At 48.1% G+C, this 17,899-nt stretch overlaps 1 protein-coding gene across 3 annotated transcripts; it reads right to left on the bottom strand.

Moving 5' to 3' along the window:
* Window positions 1–894: 894 nt before the first annotated feature.
* Window positions 895–17,170, bottom strand: LOC137344395 (uncharacterized). Of its 3 annotated transcripts, XM_068007315.1 has the most exons (5): window positions 16,965–17,170; window positions 15,766–15,857; window positions 7,281–7,385; window positions 5,039–5,868; window positions 895–3,945 (listed from the first exon to the last, which is right to left on the bottom strand). In XM_068007315.1, the coding sequence occupies exon 5, from the start codon at window positions 2,550–2,552 to the stop codon at window positions 1,185–1,187; it is 1,368 nt and encodes a 455-aa protein (XP_067863416.1). In that variant the 5' UTR covers window positions 2,553–3,945; window positions 5,039–5,868; window positions 7,281–7,385; window positions 15,766–15,857; window positions 16,965–17,170; the 3' UTR covers window positions 895–1,184. The 3 variants fall into 3 exon arrangements, with proteins under 3 accessions (XP_067863416.1, XP_067863413.1, XP_067863414.1); XM_068007312.1 differs by lacking the exons at window positions 15,766–15,857; window positions 16,965–17,170 and adding an exon at window positions 7,474–7,606; XM_068007313.1 differs by lacking the exons at window positions 15,766–15,857; window positions 16,965–17,170 and adding an exon at window positions 7,479–7,606.
* Window positions 17,171–17,899: the final 729 nt, after the last annotated feature.

Raw genomic sequence — 17,899 nt, 5'->3', positions numbered from 1 at the left:
TGGGCCTCACCCCTTCCTATTTGAACTCAGTCGTGTGAGCGCTGTGCATTCTCTGAACTCGGTAGTGTTAGCGCTGTGCGTTCTCTGAACTCGGTAGTGTTAGCGCTGTGCGTTCTCTGAACTCGGTCATGTCAGCGCTGTGCGTTCTCTGAACTCGGTCGTGTTAGCGCTGTGCGTTCTCTGAACTCGGTCATGTCAGCGCTGTGCGTTCTCTGAACTCGGTCATGTCAGCGCTGTGCGTTCTCTGAACTCGGTAGTGTTAGTGCTGTGCGTTCTCTGAACTCGGTCATGTCAGCGCTGTGCGTTCTCTGAACTCGGTCATGTCAGCGCTGTGCGTTCTCTGAACTCGGTCATGTCAGCGCTGTGCGTTCTCTGAACTCGGTCGTGTTAGCGCTGTGCGTTCTCTGAACTCGGTCGTGTTAGCGCTGTGCATTCTCTGAACTCGGTCATGTCAGCGCTGTGCATTCTCTGAACTCGGTCATGTTAGCGCTGTGCATTCTCTGAACTCGGTCGTGTTAGTGCTGTGCATTCTCTGAACTCGATAGTGTTAGCGCTGTGCATTCTCTGAACTCGGTCATGTCAGCGCTGTGCATTCTCTGAACTCGGTCATGTTAGCGCTGTGCATTCTCTGAACTCGGTCGTGTTAGCGCTGTGCATTCTCTGAACTCGGTAGTGTTAGCACTGTGCGTTCTCTGAACTCAGTAGTGTTAGCACTGTGCGTTCTCTGAACTCAGTCGTGTTAGCGCTGTGCATTCTCTGAACTCAGTAGTGTTAGCACTGTGCGTTCTCTGAATTCGATAGTGTCAGCGCTGTGCGTTCTCTGAACTCGGTCATGTCAGCGCTGTGCGTCCTCTGAACTCATGTAAGGAATCTTACAACACCAGGTTACAGTCCAACAAATTTATTTTAAAATCACAAGCTTTCGGAGATTATCCCCTTCGTCAGGTGAATGAGTGAAAAGGTTCTCAAATCGCATACCTTATACTAGGCTGGGACAGCATCACACCAATCAAAAGGTGTCGTTGTTATTCAAACAGGCCAGTCACAGAGAACAGCACGTCCCAGTACACTGGATATACATTGTGTCAATTACACAGACAGACAGAAAGAAACCCAAATGGCAGAGAGAGAGAGAGAGAGAATATTAAAAACATAACTTTTTTTTCCCCTTTTTGCTGGTGGGGTTACGTGTAGCGTGACATGAACCCAAGATCCCGGTTGAGGCCGTCCTCATGGGTGCGGAACTTGGCTATCAACTTCTGCTCGACGATTTTGCGTTGTCGTGTGTCTCGAAGGCCGCCTTGGAGAACGCTTAACCGAAGATTGGTGGCTGAATGTCCTTGACTGCTAAAGTGTTCCCCGACTGGGAGGGAACCCTCCTGTCTGGTGATTGTTGCGCGGTGTCCGTTCATCCGTTGTCGCAGTGTCTGCATGGTCTCGCCAATGTACCATGCTCCGGGGCATCCTTTCCTGCAACGTATGAGGTAGACAACGTTGGCCGAGTCACAGGAGTATGAACCATGTACCTGGTGGGTGGTGTCCTCTCGTGTGATGGTGGTATCCGTGTCGATGATCTGGCATGTCTTGCAGAGGTTGCCGTGGCAGGGTTGTGTGGTGTCGTGGACGCTGTTCTCCTGAAAACTGGGTAACTTGCTGCGAACGATGGTCTGTTTGAGGTTGGGTGGCTGTTTAAAGGCGAGTAGTGGAGGCGTGGGGATGGCCTTAGCGAGGTGTTCGCCGTCATCGATGACATGTTGAAGGCTGCGAAGAACATGGTGTAGTTTCTCCGCTCCGGGGAAGTACTGGACGATGAAGGGTACTCTGTTGGTTGCGTCCCGTGTTTGTCTTCTGAGGAGGTCTATGCGATTCTTCGCTGTGGCCCGTCGGAACTGTCGATCGACAAGTCGAGCGTCATATCCCGTTCTTACGAGGGCGTCTTTCAGCGTCTGTAGGTGTCCATCGCGTTCCTCCTCGTCTGAGCAGATCCTGTGTATTCGTAGAGCCTGTCCATAGGGGATGGCCTCTTTGACGTGGTTGGGGTGGAAGCTGGAACAGTGGAGCATCGTGAGGTTGTCCGTGGGCTTGTGATAGAGTGAGGTGCTGAGGTGCCCGTCTTTGATGGAGATTTGTGTGTCCAAGAAAGAAACCGATTCTGAGGAGTAGTCCATGGTGAGTTTGATGGTGGGATGGAACTTGTTGATGTTATCGTGTAGTCTCTTCAGTGATTCTTCGCCGTGGGTCCATAGGAAGAAAATGTCGTCGATGTATCTGGTGTATAGCGTTGGTTGGAGGTCCTGTGCAGTGAAGAAGTTGTGCTCGAACTTGTGCATGAAAATGTTGGCGTATTGGGGTGCGAATTTGGTCCCCATGGCTGTTCCGTGTGTTTGGGTAAAGAGCTGGTTATCGAAGGTGAAGACATTGTGATCCAGGATGAAGCGGATGAGTTGTAGGATGGCGTCTGGAGATTGGCTGTTGTTGGTGTTGAGTATTGAGGCTGTTACAGCGATGCCGTCATCGTGGGGGATACTGGTGTAGAGTGCCGAGACGTCCATCGTGGTGAGAAGTGTTCCTGGTTCAACTGGTCCGTGGGTGCTGAGTTTTTTCTCTGAACTCGGTGTGCGTTCTCTGAACTCGGTCGTGTTAGCGCTGTGCGTTCTCTGAACTCAGTAGTGTTAGCGCTGTGCGTTCTCTGAACTCAGTAGTGTTAGCACTGTGCGTTCTCTGAACTCAGTAGTGTTAGCACTGTGCGTTCTCTGAACTCAGTCGTGTTAGCGCTGTGCATTCTCTGAACTCAGTAGTGTTAGCACTGTGCGTTCTCTGAACTCAGAAGTGTTAGTTCTGTGCGTTCTCTGAACTCAGTCGTGTTAGCGCTGTCTGGTCTCTGAAATCGGCAGTGTTAGGGCTGTGCCTTGTCTGAACTCTGTAGCCTGCCTTACAATGATTGGATCAAATTACACATTGCAGAGAACGTGAATCATTCTACAGCAGACTGATCAAAGTACACGTTCCAGACAAAGGGTTGGGTGAGTATTGTCCTCCCAGTTCCTGCCGGTGAAAATGACAAATGTCCTTATTTCTAACACAATGGTGTAACGAGACGTCGCCATTAATTTTTACAAAGGGAGATTATACCAGCAAGTTCCTGTTGGTGTTAACAAGGATACTCCTGCTAGGGTTGGTGTTGTAATACTGAGGGGCGTGGTGCAACTCACAGCTCCTGTTGTTTTTGGTATACAATCTAATGATGTTCACAGGGATGCGGTTGCTGTGTGCTGCTGTCCTGAAGAGTTTATTATTGATGGAATAAGAGGTACTTGCGTGGAAAGTGCACCATTATCCAAAGCTAACACCCTCTTACAGTGTTTCTGAATTATTCAAACCAGTGGCGTATCAATAGTCAGCACAATATTCTAATCAATACTCAAATCATGGCTTGACAACCAGCTACCGTATCCTTGACTACAAGAGACAGCCACTGCTGCTGGCCACTCCCTCAGCAAGGCCACTGAGCAGAACTTAGGGCAGCTGGGAGGTCTGTGAATCCCTCACTCAAAGGTTGTCTCTGATTTCCCAGCATGGTGGAGCTGGCCAAGTGAGCATCTTTAAGGTTTGAGGCAAAGGCATCTATAGCAGTCTGAGCATTCATGGGAGATGTTCTCATTGTGTCCATGACCTACTGAAGATTCTGCTACAGGTGTGACTGGAGTTTCACGTCCTCCATAGTAGACAACAATGACCTCCCACGAGGAGGTACTTGGCTTTGAGCAACCAACACTACCTGCTCCTCATCTGTGCATTGTAACTCACTCTGTGCTTCCTTCTCAAAACTGCTATCAATATCCTCTGAGATGTATGTACCTCAGCTGGTGCAGAGGTGGGGGTGGTGGTACAGGATCTTGGTTTGCTTGGGAGCACTGACAGTGGCTGGAATTTGTTCTTCCATTCCTAAGGAAACAGAAAATGATCAATATGTCAACATGCTGGCTGAAATAACAACCTTCAAACACCCCTCTCAATGCATGTTGCTCTCCGTGCTGTCACTCAAGGTGAGTGTGTGCCTGTGTCACAGCCACTCAGAGAGACCGCATGACATGAATATTATGTTACCGTCCATGAGCTCGAGGGTAGCTTCAACTTCACCTTCCCCCACTCACCCGATACTCTCCTATCCGGTGACTTCAAAGATGGCCACTTCAAAAGGCATCAGTTGCCTAAAGTGCTGGGCAGTGTTGGTAATTCTATCACCTCATCGGAAAGTTCGGGTCAGGTTAGAAGGGTCAGGAAGGTGGGGTTCCAGAAAAGATAACTGAACTTTACTTGGGAAATTCTTCTTTACAAGATCAGGAGCCCCAATGTGGGTCCTACTTCTGGTGTTGGACAGGCCAGTCCATCTGCTTCCACTCAGCAGACCAGCCTGCTGATGTGCTGCCAAGATGGGGACAGAGGAATTCCCAGCCTGGGAGTCTCAACTCCTGTTCACATCCCTTCCTTTACCAGTGACATTGTTTGGAGTGGGCAGAGGCAAGGCCCCCTTGGAAACCTGCAGGGAAGGCCGGGATCTGCGTATCTCACAGCTAGTGCTGCCAACTCCAGTTGGGTGTATTCCTGGAGATTTCATCACATGAGCTCCTGCCTTCAACCGCCCCACCCAGTCAAACAGTCTTTTTTTTCCAACTGCAACATTTTTGTAACAAAAGTGTCCAAGGAAAATGAAAAAAAAACAGAATTCCTTTAATGCCCCTATGATTTTTCACCCTGGTGGTTTGCTGCAGTGTCCAGGAGATAAATCTTTAATTTGTGGAGACTCCAGGACAATCCTGGAGGATTGGCAACCAGTTCTGAGGAAAGGTCACCAACCTGAAACATTAACTCTGAATCTGTCTCCACAGATGCTGCCTGACCGACTGAGTGTTTCCAGCATTTTCTGTTTTTATTTTATAATAAATATAATAAAGTTCAATTGCTGCTTTTGATGCATTTGGAAACAAAAAGTTCCACAATAACCTTATTGCACATAAAAAACAGATTGCAAACTTACCAGAATCTGCAGTGATAAATCCCATCTCAAGGTCCCTCACAACAGGGAGATTCAGGGAGGAAAGCTGCAGGATTCACACGGACAAATGACCAAAACTTTCATTCAAACTTGAACTGGATTAGAAAATTAGGGTGGGAGAAACTAATTGAAATAAAACTCCCATGATTCCGTATAATTGAAGTGTGTCAGAAGGGGTGGGTGAGGCAAAAAACAGGAATCGGGTGTCTGTTCCTCTCCAAATGCCTCATGCTCTCGTACTAAATACCTTCTGTGCTTTTTTAAAGCTGGTGCTTGTTCCTGTACAGGAACTGTGCTGGTCAGAAAATATACAACTTAAAGACGAGAGACGGCACAAAGGGTTTAATTCGTTAGAGCCAGTGAACACAATAACTGTACATTAAGGAATATTAATTTTCTGATTTGACTGAATGCTAACTCTTGCCCACACTCCCGGGAGTAAATATTTACATTATTAACTTTGCTGTTCATAATAATGTAGAGATCCAACATTTAACACATTTTTGTTTATTAACTGCTTGTTAAGACAATTAACATGCAAATATATTCAGGATTTACTTTGTTCCCACATGACATTCATTTCCTATCTACACAAAGGAACAGCGTGAAAAGAGGCTCCACTACAACAGGGATATGATTACAGACCTGTGTCTGCTTCTGGAATCAAACCGGACAGAAACATCTGGATGGCACTCTCAGTGGAAGTTAAAGTGACCGCACTGAATGTCGACATTACAGGGCGATTCCAGGCACAGAGACATTACTTGGATCAGGCAGTATGTGGTGTGTGTGGCCTGTCTGTAAAATATAAGCTGGTACAAGATAATCAGACGGACATTGTTACGTAAATTGATGCAATAACAATACATTATGCTTTATGATTGAGCACAAACGCTGCTTTGAATCTGAAGTGAAAATCTTTTCCACAGTGACTATATATATAGACCCACACTCATTGACTTTTGCGGCAGGATCACTAGATAGGGATGAGGAACAGGAACCCTGGTCAATTTTCTCTTCCTTAATCGAGGGGCACTTAGCCTAAGTTTCCAGTGAAGTCAATAGAAGTGAGAATGGGGAGAGATGTATAACGGGCGGCTGGTCCGATATCACCCATTTTACACTATCGCCCAAAGTCACAATTACCCACAAGGTAAGTCCAGTGAGAATGGTTATACAATGCCTGGTTAGGTTTTAAAGTGACTGAATTTTGAGATGTTTTCCAGTGGAGATATTTTTAATTGTTAGGCTTGGACGGGTTGTGGAGGCAGGAACCCTCACAACATTCAAGAAGCATTTGGATGAGCACTTGAAATGCCATAGCATACAAGGCTACGGACCAAATGCTGGAATATGGGATTAGAGTAGACAGGGCTGATGGCCGGTGCGGACACGATGGGCCGAAGGGCCTCGATCCGGGCTGTATAACTCTATGACTCTATGACTCTAAGAGAAATGATCTCGAACCTCCAGTTTGATTATAGCTTTGTGGCTCACATTTGACATTGCAGCTGAAACCTCCATTCCCTCATTGGAGAGTTGCAGTGCTGAATTTCCTCTGCCGATAGCAGTTTTTTGTGAAGGAATTAGATTCAGGCAGCTGCAAGTACATCTTAATGTACAAATTTCGATCAGTCATTGTTTTTGTGTCAGGAATGTGCAGAGCGAACTCGGTGTCGTATTTGATGCTGAGAAAGTGGTTGGAAAACAGAAGCGAGATCTGTACCCTACCAAACGACTAGCTTACGAGTGAGAATGGGATCTTGATGAACAGGCACGTTCCTTTCTTGTCCTTTTGTATAGCTCCTGTGAAGTCAAGCGGAATTGAATATCGAGCGGGCGTATAACGGGTAACCCGTGCCTCACCCCTCGCTTTCCCCTGCCGCCCAAAGACAAATTTCTACCCCCGGGTGTTCCTGCTGCACCTCAGTGATCAGCACTAACTTCAGTCCCCCCGCATAAGGCTGACTTTGACACTAATTTTTGGAGCTGGTGCAAATGTTTTCAGAACCAGGTATCTGTTTATTAATAAAAAGCGGCCGCTGAAACCCCCCTGGGCTGGTAGATGCAAAGTGAACTATTTGATTTTTAATCGTTTATATTTTAAAACAAAACAGCGACGGGGGGAAAGACCGACCCGGTGAATAGAATAGTTATATAGTGAACTATCCTCAAACTGTGTCCCTCGGGTTCAGGGCGGTATTACCGAGCTATCTGTACTTACTCTGGTGAAGTTAGATCAAAGTGTTTGCTGCTGTTGGTGATTTCAATCCCCACACTTATTTTAGATTCAACGGATTTCATAATTTCTTCAATCGGAATCGCCATTCTGTTAAAAAAAACAATAAAATGCTCAATGAACTATTGTAAAAGTGAATAACATAATAACGAGTAAATAACTAATGTAACCAGCTCACCTAACCTGATTCCAGTAACAATCTAACACAGTCCAGAGTCTGGAGTTTACTTTCTGCTTCTCTTCCCACGTTTAAAATAGCAAGAATGGAAAGTGACCAAAAGGAACAGACAAACCGCCCTTGAACCTCCCCTCAGACTAATCGGGCCAACTTCAGGTTGTCAATCAAGGAAAAAACCATGGCCACTGCCCATCTATTTATGGTCATTAATTTTCACTGTGGTTTGTGCCAGGAAATGAGAACTTGCTCCTTTCATGATGGGAACCGCGGTGCCGTTTACTGAAAGCCCGAAGGATAAACATGGAGCTGATGTGGGTAAACATAAGGGGGGAGGAGAGGGGCTCAGAGCAGGGGGGGAGAGGGGGAAAGCACAGGGGTGGGGGGGGGGGGGAAAGAGCAGGGGGGGGAGAGGGGGAAAGAGCAGGAACAGGGGGGAGAGGGGGAAAGAGAAGGAACAGGGGGAGAGGGAAGAGGAGGAACAGGGGGAGAGGGGGAAAGAGCAGGAACAAGGGGAGAGGGGGAAAGAGAAGGAACAGGGGGAGAGGGAAGAGCAGGAACAGGGGGAGAGGGGGAAAGAGAAGGAACAGGGGGAGAGGGAAGAGGAGGAACAGGGGGAGAGGGGGAAAGAGCAGGAACAAGGGGAGAGGGGGAAAGAGCAGGAACAGGGGGAGAGGGAAGAGGAGGAACAGGGGGAGAGGGGGAAAGAGAAGGAACAGGGGGAGAGGGGGAAAGAGAAGGAACAGGGGGAGAGGGGGAAAGAGCAGGAACAAGGGGAAAGGGGGAAAGAGCAGGAACAGGGGGGAGAGGCAAAGAGCAGGAACAGGGGGAGAGGGGGAAAGAGAAGGAACAGGGGGAGAGGGGGAAAGAGCAGGAACAAGGGGAGAGGGGGAAAGAGAAGGAACAGGGGAAGAGGAGGAACAGGGGGAGAGGGGGAAAGAGCAGGAACAAGGGGAGAGGGGGAAAGAGAAGGAACAGGGGGAGAGGGAAGAGGAGGAACAGGGGGAGAGGGGGAAAGAGCAGGAACAAGGGGAGAGGGGGAAAGAGCAGGAACAGGGGGAGAGGGGAGGAGGTAGGGGTGGAAGGATGGGAGGTAGAATGTCATCCAGGACTAAGGTCTGGTGGGGGGGCTAAGAGGGAGAAGGTGGTCCAGATGGGAGACGGATCACGTTCTCCCCCCCCCCCCACCCTAAGATCTGGATCCCACTCTTGACCATGAACGGCAGTGAGGTGATTTCTCGGAAAGCCCGGTGCAGGCACGGCAGGTGACGCCATCGGACGGCCCAAAACCCAGAAGTTCGGACACTGTCACTATTCACTTTGTAATGTGAAAGGTGACCCCCATCCCCCCACAACACTTTCTACCCAATAAACCCGAAAACAATCCATGACCCACACCCAATGCCCCATCAGTCACCGCAGCTCTCTCCCACAGTGTTTATTTTGACGGGAGTGATTAGCGACAGTGTGGGTATTTCCGGTTTTCGATTGACGAGTGACGTCATTTTTCAGCACATGATAAAAAGCTGCAGCCCCGCTAGTGACATCACTTCCAATTACACCACCCTCACCCGTTCTCATTGAATGAAATGAGCCTCACTGAACCAACCTTGCAGCTCAAAATATGTAAAGTAATTAGTGCTGTGGATTTGTCAAATTCAGCCTCAGAGAAATGGATACAGCACCCCTCATGATCGAGCAGTGACCGTTCATGGGGTCATTTATTTGAAGGGGCCCATACGTCAATTGCTGGCTTGGCCTGGCATGGAGTGTTTTCAGAGTCAAAGCGAGGTGGGAGGCTGCTCAGTGTGGAGGCCTCACTCCTCCAGCAGACGGGAGTTCAGTGGGAGTTTTTACAGATCATGCTGATCGTGTGCTCTCCGTGACTCCAGGTTCACAACGACTGGCTCAAATTGGTGCCATGCAGCCTTGTTATAGAGTGGGGCCTGACTTGCCAGACTGGCCAGTCCTCATAGCTACTTAGTTAACCTGCTTGTCTGTTTGATCGGCCCTAAACCAGGGAAGTAGCTGCTGTGCTGCTCCTCTGCCTGGTCATAGAACTAGTTATGTGCCTCCTCACTAAGTTCTCTTAGTATCTTGGTGCATGACACTTCAACGATGATCACCCACCTCCGGGTGAGCAAGGACCAAAACTCTGTGTGAATCACAGTAAAGCCTTTACAATGGCAGCAGTCAGCTCTGCACGAGGTGCAGGGAAACACTGCGATACTGAAGAGCGTCACAACCAGAGCAGGCTTGGGGGGGCCGTATGGCCTACTCCTGCTCCTATTATGTTCTTATATTGTTAACCTTATGAAGCACAATTCAGTTGGTTGTCCTTTGCATCCCTCAAAGGTGCTGAATGCTTAGTGAAAGAAGCATCTGAGCAGCCTTTTGCCTCCAGAAGGACCCTTCCTGCACCTGATCCACCCATCCTGTCATGGCATCTTGTTTACTCAAACAACAGCTCAGATACACCCTTTCAGGGAGGGTGGGTTCGCTGCCAGCAGAATGATCAGGGCCACAGAGGGGTCATGGGAGGTAAATCAAGGCAGAAATCGAGATGGTCAGTTCTGGTGCGGAGTTAGGGCTGAGAGGCCCTGCTCCACTTCACTTGCCAAGACCACCACCCAGAAGTGGGTGGTTTTCATAAGGAAAGTCCAGGCCTTTATGTCAGAGGAAGTTGTGAACAATCTGCTGCTCTGACCACACCTTGTGCAGAGCTGGTCACTGAGGCACAAGGGAGCTGCTGATGTGCTGTGGCCAGTGCAGAGAAAAGTCAAAAGGACGATCGCTAGTGTAGGAGAAAAGAACATAGATTCAAATATAGGAATAATATCTAGAAACCATTTATCACACAAAGAGGGATCAACACTTGATTCAAGGTGAGCCAAATGGCTGTGCTCATCCATAATTATCTTGGGTTTTCTTTTTTGAATGAAGAAGAGAAGGAGCAGTGGAAGGAGGATGAGAAACATTCATAGATACACATAACCCAACTGGCAGAGCAGCTGGAGGAGTGAAGAGGAGGCTCTGTGCACTTTGTGTTGTCGATAATTCCCAACAGCTGTCACCTGTATTCCAAAAGACACCGAGCGTTATCTGCAGCTGTGGAACAGAAGGCAATGCTGATGTCCATTGGCCCCATACTTGTCGGCCATCTTTCCCGCAACTCCATGTTTGAACCTCTCTGATCAGGATTCGGCCCCAATCAAAGTCAATAGTGAGATCCTCAGTGACTGTGACCGTGGTGCACTATCCCTCCTCACCTTTATTTCAGTAGTTTTTAAACACGGTTAACCACACCATCCTTCTCCAACGCCTCTCCTCTGTTGTCCATCTGAGTGGGAATGCCCTTGCTTTGTTCCACTATTACCTATCCAGTCGTAGCCAGAGATTCTCCTGCAATGGCTCCTCTTCCTGCCCCTGCACCTTTACCTCTGAGGTCCCCCATGGATCTATCCTTGGCCCCATCCTATTTCACATTTGCATGCTGCCCCTTGGCGACATCATCTAAAGACATGACATCAGATTCCACATGCACACCGATGACACCCAGCTCAACCTCACCACCACCTCTCACGACCCCTCCACTGCCTCTGTGTTGTCAGACTGCTTGTCCAACATCCAGTCTTAGATCAACTGCAAATTCCTCCAATTAAACATTGGGAAGACCAAAGATATGGGGGTAATTTTAACCCTCAAGAACAGGAGGGTTGGGGGTGGGGGGGAAGGTAAAAATTGTAAAACTGAAAAACCCGCCTCCAACCACCCACTTCTGGTTTTAACGGAGGTGGGTCAGGGGGTGGGCGACCAACCCACTCGTGGGAGTTGGTCAGTGAAATCTTTTAAGGAGGCTGCGGGCCTCCATTTTAATAGGGTTTTTATTTTAACTCCAGGGGGCCGGGATTCTCAGATGAACCCCCGATAACCGACCCGCCCGATGTCTGGCCCCCACGATGTCTCCGACCCTGATGGCCAACACCACCCCTCACCGTTAACCGCGCCTCCCAACCCAAAGCCCCCGATGTCAGACTTACCTGCTGGCATCCACTCCCCAGCTACTTTCCTGTCTGACAGACAGCCAGCCTGTCAATCTGACTGGCTGGCACGCGGAAACCTGCAGAATTTTTTTTTAAAGACGTCCTTACGTCAAAATTGTAAGGATGTCCGGGAAACCCATACTTCTGGGTTTCCTGTCCCGAAATCCTCCGACCCCCCGATCCTCGGCTCTCTTCACAGCTCTGAGTAAATATCGAGGCATTGTCATGGGTCCCCGCCACAAACTCCGTTCTCTCGCTACTGATTCCACCCCACTCCGTGGCCACTGTCTCAGGGTGAATCAGACTGTTGAAATCTCTCCATGGGCCTCACCGCTTGCTATTTGAACTCAGTCGTGTTAGTGCAGTGCGTTCTCTGAACTCTGCAGTGTGAGTGCTGTGCGTTCTCTGACCTCTGTAGTGTCAGCGCTGTGTGTTCTCTGAACTCAGTAGTGTCAGCGCTGTGCATTCTCTGAACTCGGTAGTGTTAGCGCTGTGCATTCTCTGAACTCGGTAGTGTTAGCGCTGTGCGTTCTCTGACCTCTGTAGTGTCAGCGCTGTGCATTCTCTGAACTCAGTAGTGTCAGCGCTGTGCGTTCTCTGAACTCAGTCGTATTAGCGCTGTCTGTTCTCTGAAATCGGCAGTGTTAGGGCTGTGCCTTGTCTGAATCTGTAGCCTGCCTGACAATGATTGGATCAAATTACACATTGCAGAGAACTTGAATTACTCTACAGCAGACTGGATCAAAGTACACGTTCCAGACAAAGGGTTGGGTGAGTATTGTCCTCCCACTTCCTGTCAGTGACAATAACAAATGTCCTTATTTCTAACACAGTGGTGTAACGAGACGCCGCCATTAATTTTTACAAAGGGAGACTATACCAGCAAGTTCCTGTTGGTGTTAACAAGGATACTTTATGCTATTGGAGGGTTGGTGTTGTAGTACCGAGGTGCGAGGTGCAACTCACAGCTCCTGTTGTTTTTGGTATACAATCTAATGATGTTCACTGGGATGCGGTTGCTGTGTGCTGCTGTCCTGAAGAGTTAATTATTTTATATTGTTCATTCAAGGGATGTGGGCGTCGCTAGCGAGGCCAGCATTTATTGCTCATCGCTAATTGCCCTTGAGAAGGTGGCGGTGAGCCCCCTTCTTGAACCGCTGCAGTCTGGGTGGTGAAGGTTCTCCCACAGTGCTGTTAGGAAGGGAGTTCTAAGATTTTGACCCAGCGACGATGAAGGAACAGCGATATATTTCCAAGTTGGGATGGTGTGTGACTTGGAGGGGAACGTGCAGATGGTGTTGTCCCCATGTGCCTGCTACTCTTGTCCTTCTAGGTGGTAGAGGTTCTGGGTTTGGGAGGTGCTGTTGAAGAAGCCTTGGTGAGTTGCTGCATTGCATCCTGTGGATGGTACACACTGCAGTCACAGTGCACTGGTGGTGAAGGGAGTGAATGTTTAGGGTGGTGGATGGGGTGCCAATCAAGCGGGCTGCTTTGTCCTGGATGGTGTCGAGCTTCTTGAGTGTTCTTGGAGCTGCACTCATCCAGGCAAGTGGAGAGTATTCCATCACACTCCTGACTTGTGCCTTGTAGATGGTGGAAAGGCTTTGGGGAGTCACGAGGTGTGTCACTCGCTGCAGAATACCCAGCCTCTGACCTGCTCTTGTAGCCACAGTATTTATATGGCTGGTCCAGTTAAGTTTCTGGTCAATGGTGACCCCCAGGATGTTGATGGTGGGGGATTCGGCGATGGTAATGCCGTTGAATGTCAAGGGGAGGTGGTTAGACTCTCTCTTGTTGGAGATGGTCATTGTCTGACACTTTTCTGGCGCGAATGTTACTTGCCACTTATGAGCCCAAGCCTGGATGTTGTCCAGGTCTTGCTACATGCGGGCACGGACAGCTTCATTATCTGAGAGGTTGCGAATAGAACTGAACACTGTGCAATCATCAGCGAACATCCCCATTTCTGACCTTATGATGGAGGGAAGGTCATTGATGAAGCAGCTGAAGATGGTTGGGCTGAGGAACTGCCCTGAGGAACTCCACTACCATCTTCCTTTGTGCTAGGTATGACTCCAGCCACTGGAAAGTTTTCCCCCTGATTCCCATTGACTTCAATTTTACTAGGGATCCTTGGTGCCACACTCGGTCAAATGCTGCCTTGATGTCAAGGGCAGTCACTCTCACCTCACCTCTGGAATTTAGCTCTCTTGTCCATGTTTGGACCAAGGCTGTAATGAGATCTGGAGCCGAGTGGTCCTGGTGGAACCCAAACTGAGCATTGGTGAGCAGGTTATTGGTGAGTAAGTGCCGCTTGATAGCACTGTCGACGACACCTTCCATCACTTTGCTGATGATTGAGAGTAGAATGATGGGGCGGTAATTGGCCGGATTGGATTTGTCCTGCTTTTTGTGGACAGGGCATACCTGGGCAATTTTCCACATTGTCGGGTAGATGCCAGTGTTGTAGCTGTACTGGAACAGCTTGGCTCGAGTTCTGGAGCACAAGTCTTCAGCACTACAGCCGGGATGTTGTCGGGGCCCAAAGCCTTTGCTGTATCCAGTGCACTCAGCCGTTTCCTGCTATCACGTGGAGTGAATCGAATTGGCTGAAGACTGGCTTCTGTGATGGTGGTGATATCGGGAGGAGGCCGAGATGGATCATCCACTCGGCACTTCTGGCTGAAGATGGTTGCAAACGCTTCAGCCTTTTCTTTTTGCACTCATGTGCTGGACTCCGCCATCATTGAGGATGGGGATGTTTACAGAGCCTCCTCCTCCCGTTAGTTGTTTAATTGTCCACCACCATTCACGACTGGATGTGGCAGGACTGCAGAGCTTTGATCTGATCTGTTGGTTGTGGAATTGCTTAACTCTGTCTTGCACTGTTTAGCATGCATGTAGTCCTGAGTTGTAGCTTCACCAGGTTGGCACTCATTTTTAGGTATGCCTGGTGCTGCTCCTGGCATGCTCTTCTACACTCCTCATTGAACCAGGGTTGATCCCCCTGGCTTGTTGGTAATGGTAGAGTGAGGAATATGCCGGGCCATGAGGTTACAGATTGTGCTGGAATACAATTCTGCTGCTGCTGATGGCCCACAGCGCCTCATGGATGCCCAGTTTTGAGCTGCTAGATCTGTTCTGAATCTATCCCATTTAGCATGGTGATAGTGCCACACAACACGATGGATGGTGTCCTCAGTGCGAAGACGAGACTTCGTCTCCACGAGGTCTGTGCGGTGGTCACTCCTACCAATACTGCCATGGACAGATGCATTTGCGACAGATAGATTGGTGAGGACGAAGTCAAGTAAGTTTTTCCCTCGTATTGATGGAATGAGAGGTACTTGCGTGGAAAGTGCACCATTTTCCAAAGCTAACACTCTCTTACTGTGTTTCTGAATTATTCAAACCAGTGGCGTATAAATAGTCAGCACAATATTCAAATCAATGCTCAAATCATGGATTTTCTCCAGTAATCCATTGTGTGATGTTTGACAATGCTACAATGCTTAGCGGGCTTGGTGAAGGTTCCTCCGCTATCTGCTGGTGGTTTGTGTGTGACATCCAGCACCTCCTTCCTCCAAATGATTCCCTTTCTGAAGGACTAAGTATCTTACATAAGGAATATGAGCAGGAGTACGCCATACGGGCCCTCGAGCCTGCTCTGGATGGTTGCAGGGTTTCACTCACCATTTGCGGGGATTTGGGTGACCTTAGACCTCCTTGTGGTGTGTGATGCAAGGACTATTTTCCCTGCCTGTTTTCTACCACCTCTACTGCCACTTGCACAGGGGTAGTTGCTGAATTGGAGGCACCGTTGGCTTGACAACCAGGTACCGTATCCTTGACTACAAAGAGAAATGCCACAGCTGCTGGGCACTCCCTCAGCAAGGCCACTGAGCAGAACTTAGGGCAGCTGGGAGGTCTGTGAATCCCTCGTTCAAAGGTTGTCTTTGATTTCCCAGCATAGAGGAGCTGGCCAAGTGAGCATCTTTAAGGTTTGAGGCCAAGGCATCTATAGCAGTCTGAGCATTCATGGGAGATGTTCTCATTGTGTCCATGACCTACTGAAGATTCTGCTACAGATGTGACTGGAGTTTCACGTCCTCCATAGTAGACAACAATGACCTCCCACGAGGAGGTACTTGGCCTTGAGCAACCAACACTACCTGCTCCTCATCTGTGCATTGTAACTCACTCTGTGCTTCCTTCTCAAATCTGCTATGAATATCATCTGTGGTGTATGTACCTCAGCTTGTGTTTTGTTGAGGTGGCGGTAGTGGTACAGGGTCTTGGTTTGCTTGGGAGCACTGGCAGTGGCTGGAATTTGTTCTTCCATTCCTAAGGAAACAGAAAATGATGAATATGTCAACATGCTGGCTGAAATAACCACCTTCAAACACCCCTCTCATTGCATGTTGCTCTTCATGCTGTCACTCAAGGTGAGTGTGTGCCTGTGTCACAGCCACTCAGAGAGACTGCATGACATGAATATTATGTTACTGTCCATGAGCTCGAGGGTAGCTTCAACTTCACCTTCCCCCACTCACCCGATACTCTCCTACCCAATTACTTCAAAGATGGCCGCTTCTAAAGGCATCAGTGGCTTAAAGTGCTGGGCAGTGTTAGTAATTCCATCATCTTATTGGAAAGTTCAGGTAAACCTTAGAAGGGTCAGGAAGGTGGGGTTCCAGAAAAGATAACTGAACTTTTCTTTGGAAATTCTTCTTACAAGATCCGGAACCCCAAGGTGGGTCCTACCTCTGGTGTTGGACAGGCCAGTCCATCTGCTTCCACTCAGCATACCAGCCTGCTGATGTGCTGCCAAGATGTGGACATAGGAATTCCCAGCCTGGGAGTCTCAACTCCTGTTCACATCCCTTCCTTTACCAGTGACATTATTTGGGGTGGGCAGAGGCAAGGTCCCCTTGGAAACCTGCAGGGAAGGCCGGGATCTGCGTATCCAGGTCCGGGCCTAACTCACAGCAAGTGTTGCCAACTCCAGTTGTGTGTATTCCTGGAGATTTCATGATATGACCTGCTGCCTTCAACCGCCCCCCCGGCCAAACAGACTTTTTTTCCCATCTCCAATATTATTATAACAAAAATGTCCAAGGAAAATGAAAAAAAAACACAATTCTTTTAATGCCACAATGATTTTTCATCCTGGTTGTTCAGCAGTGTCCAGGAGATTAATCTTTAATTTGTGGAGACTCCAGGACAATCCTGGAGGGTTGGCAACCAGTTCTGAGGAAAGGTCACCAACCTGAAACATTAACTCTGAATCTCTCTCCACAGATGCTGCCTGACCTGCTGAGTGTTTCCAGCATTTTCTGTTTTTATTTTATAATAAATATAATAAAGTTCAATTGCTGCTTTTGATGCATTTGGAAACAAAAAGTTCCACAATAACCTTATTGCACATAAAAAACATGATTATAAACTTACCAGAATCTGCAGTGATAAATCCCATCTCAAGGTCCCTCACAACAGGGAGATTCAGGGAGGAAAGCTGCAGGATTCACACGGACAAATGACCAAAACTTTCATTCAAACTTGAACTGGATTAGAAAATTAGGGTGGGAGAAACTAATTGAAATAAAACTCCCATGATTCCGTATAATTGAAGTGTGTCAGAAGGGGTGGGTGAGGCAAAAAACAGGAATCGGGTGTCTGTTCCTCTCCAAATGACTCATGCTCTCGTACTAAATACCTTCTGTGCTTTTTTAAAGCTGGTGCTTGTTCCTGTACAGGAACTGTGCTGGTCAGAAAATATACAACTTAAAGACAAGAGATGGCGCAAAAGGTTTAATTCGTTAGAGCCAGTGAACACAATAACTGTACATTAAGGAATATTAATTTTCTGATTTGACTGAATGCTAACTCTTGCCCACGCTCCTGGGAGTAAATATTTACATTATTTACTTTGCTGTTCACATTAATGTAGAGATCCAACATTTAACACATTTTTGTTTATTAACTGCTTGTTAAGACAATTAACATGCAAATATATTCAGGATTTACTTTGTTCCCACATGACATTCATTTCCTATCTACACAAAGGAACAGCGTGAAAAGAGGCTCCACTACAACAGGGATATGATTACAGACCTGTGTCTGCTTCTGGAATCAAACCGGAAACATCTGGATGGCACTCTCAGTGGAAGTTAAAGTGACCGCACTGAATTTCAACATTACTGGGCGATTCCAGGCACAGAGACATTACTTGGATCAGACAGTATGTGGTCTGTGTGGCCTGTCTGTAAAATATAAGCTGGTACAAGATAATCAGACGGACAATGTTATGTACATTGATGCAATGACAATACGTTATACTTTATGATTGAGCACAAACTCTGCTTTGAATTTGATGAAGTGAAAAG

Source organism: Heptranchias perlo, chromosome 27 (assembly GCF_035084215.1).
Source record: "Heptranchias perlo isolate sHepPer1 chromosome 27, sHepPer1.hap1, whole genome shotgun sequence".
Taxonomy (NCBI): domain Eukaryota; kingdom Metazoa; phylum Chordata; class Chondrichthyes; order Hexanchiformes; family Hexanchidae; genus Heptranchias; species Heptranchias perlo.
The sequence above is the reverse complement of the archived record's forward strand: the minus strand, read 5'-3'. Positions and strand labels throughout refer to the sequence as shown.

Excerpts from the sequence above, each read along its gene's own strand:
- LOC137344395 (XM_068007315.1), bottom strand. The coding sequence starts at position 2,552 with ATGGACGTCTCGGCACTCTACACCAGTATCCCCCACGATGACGGCATC.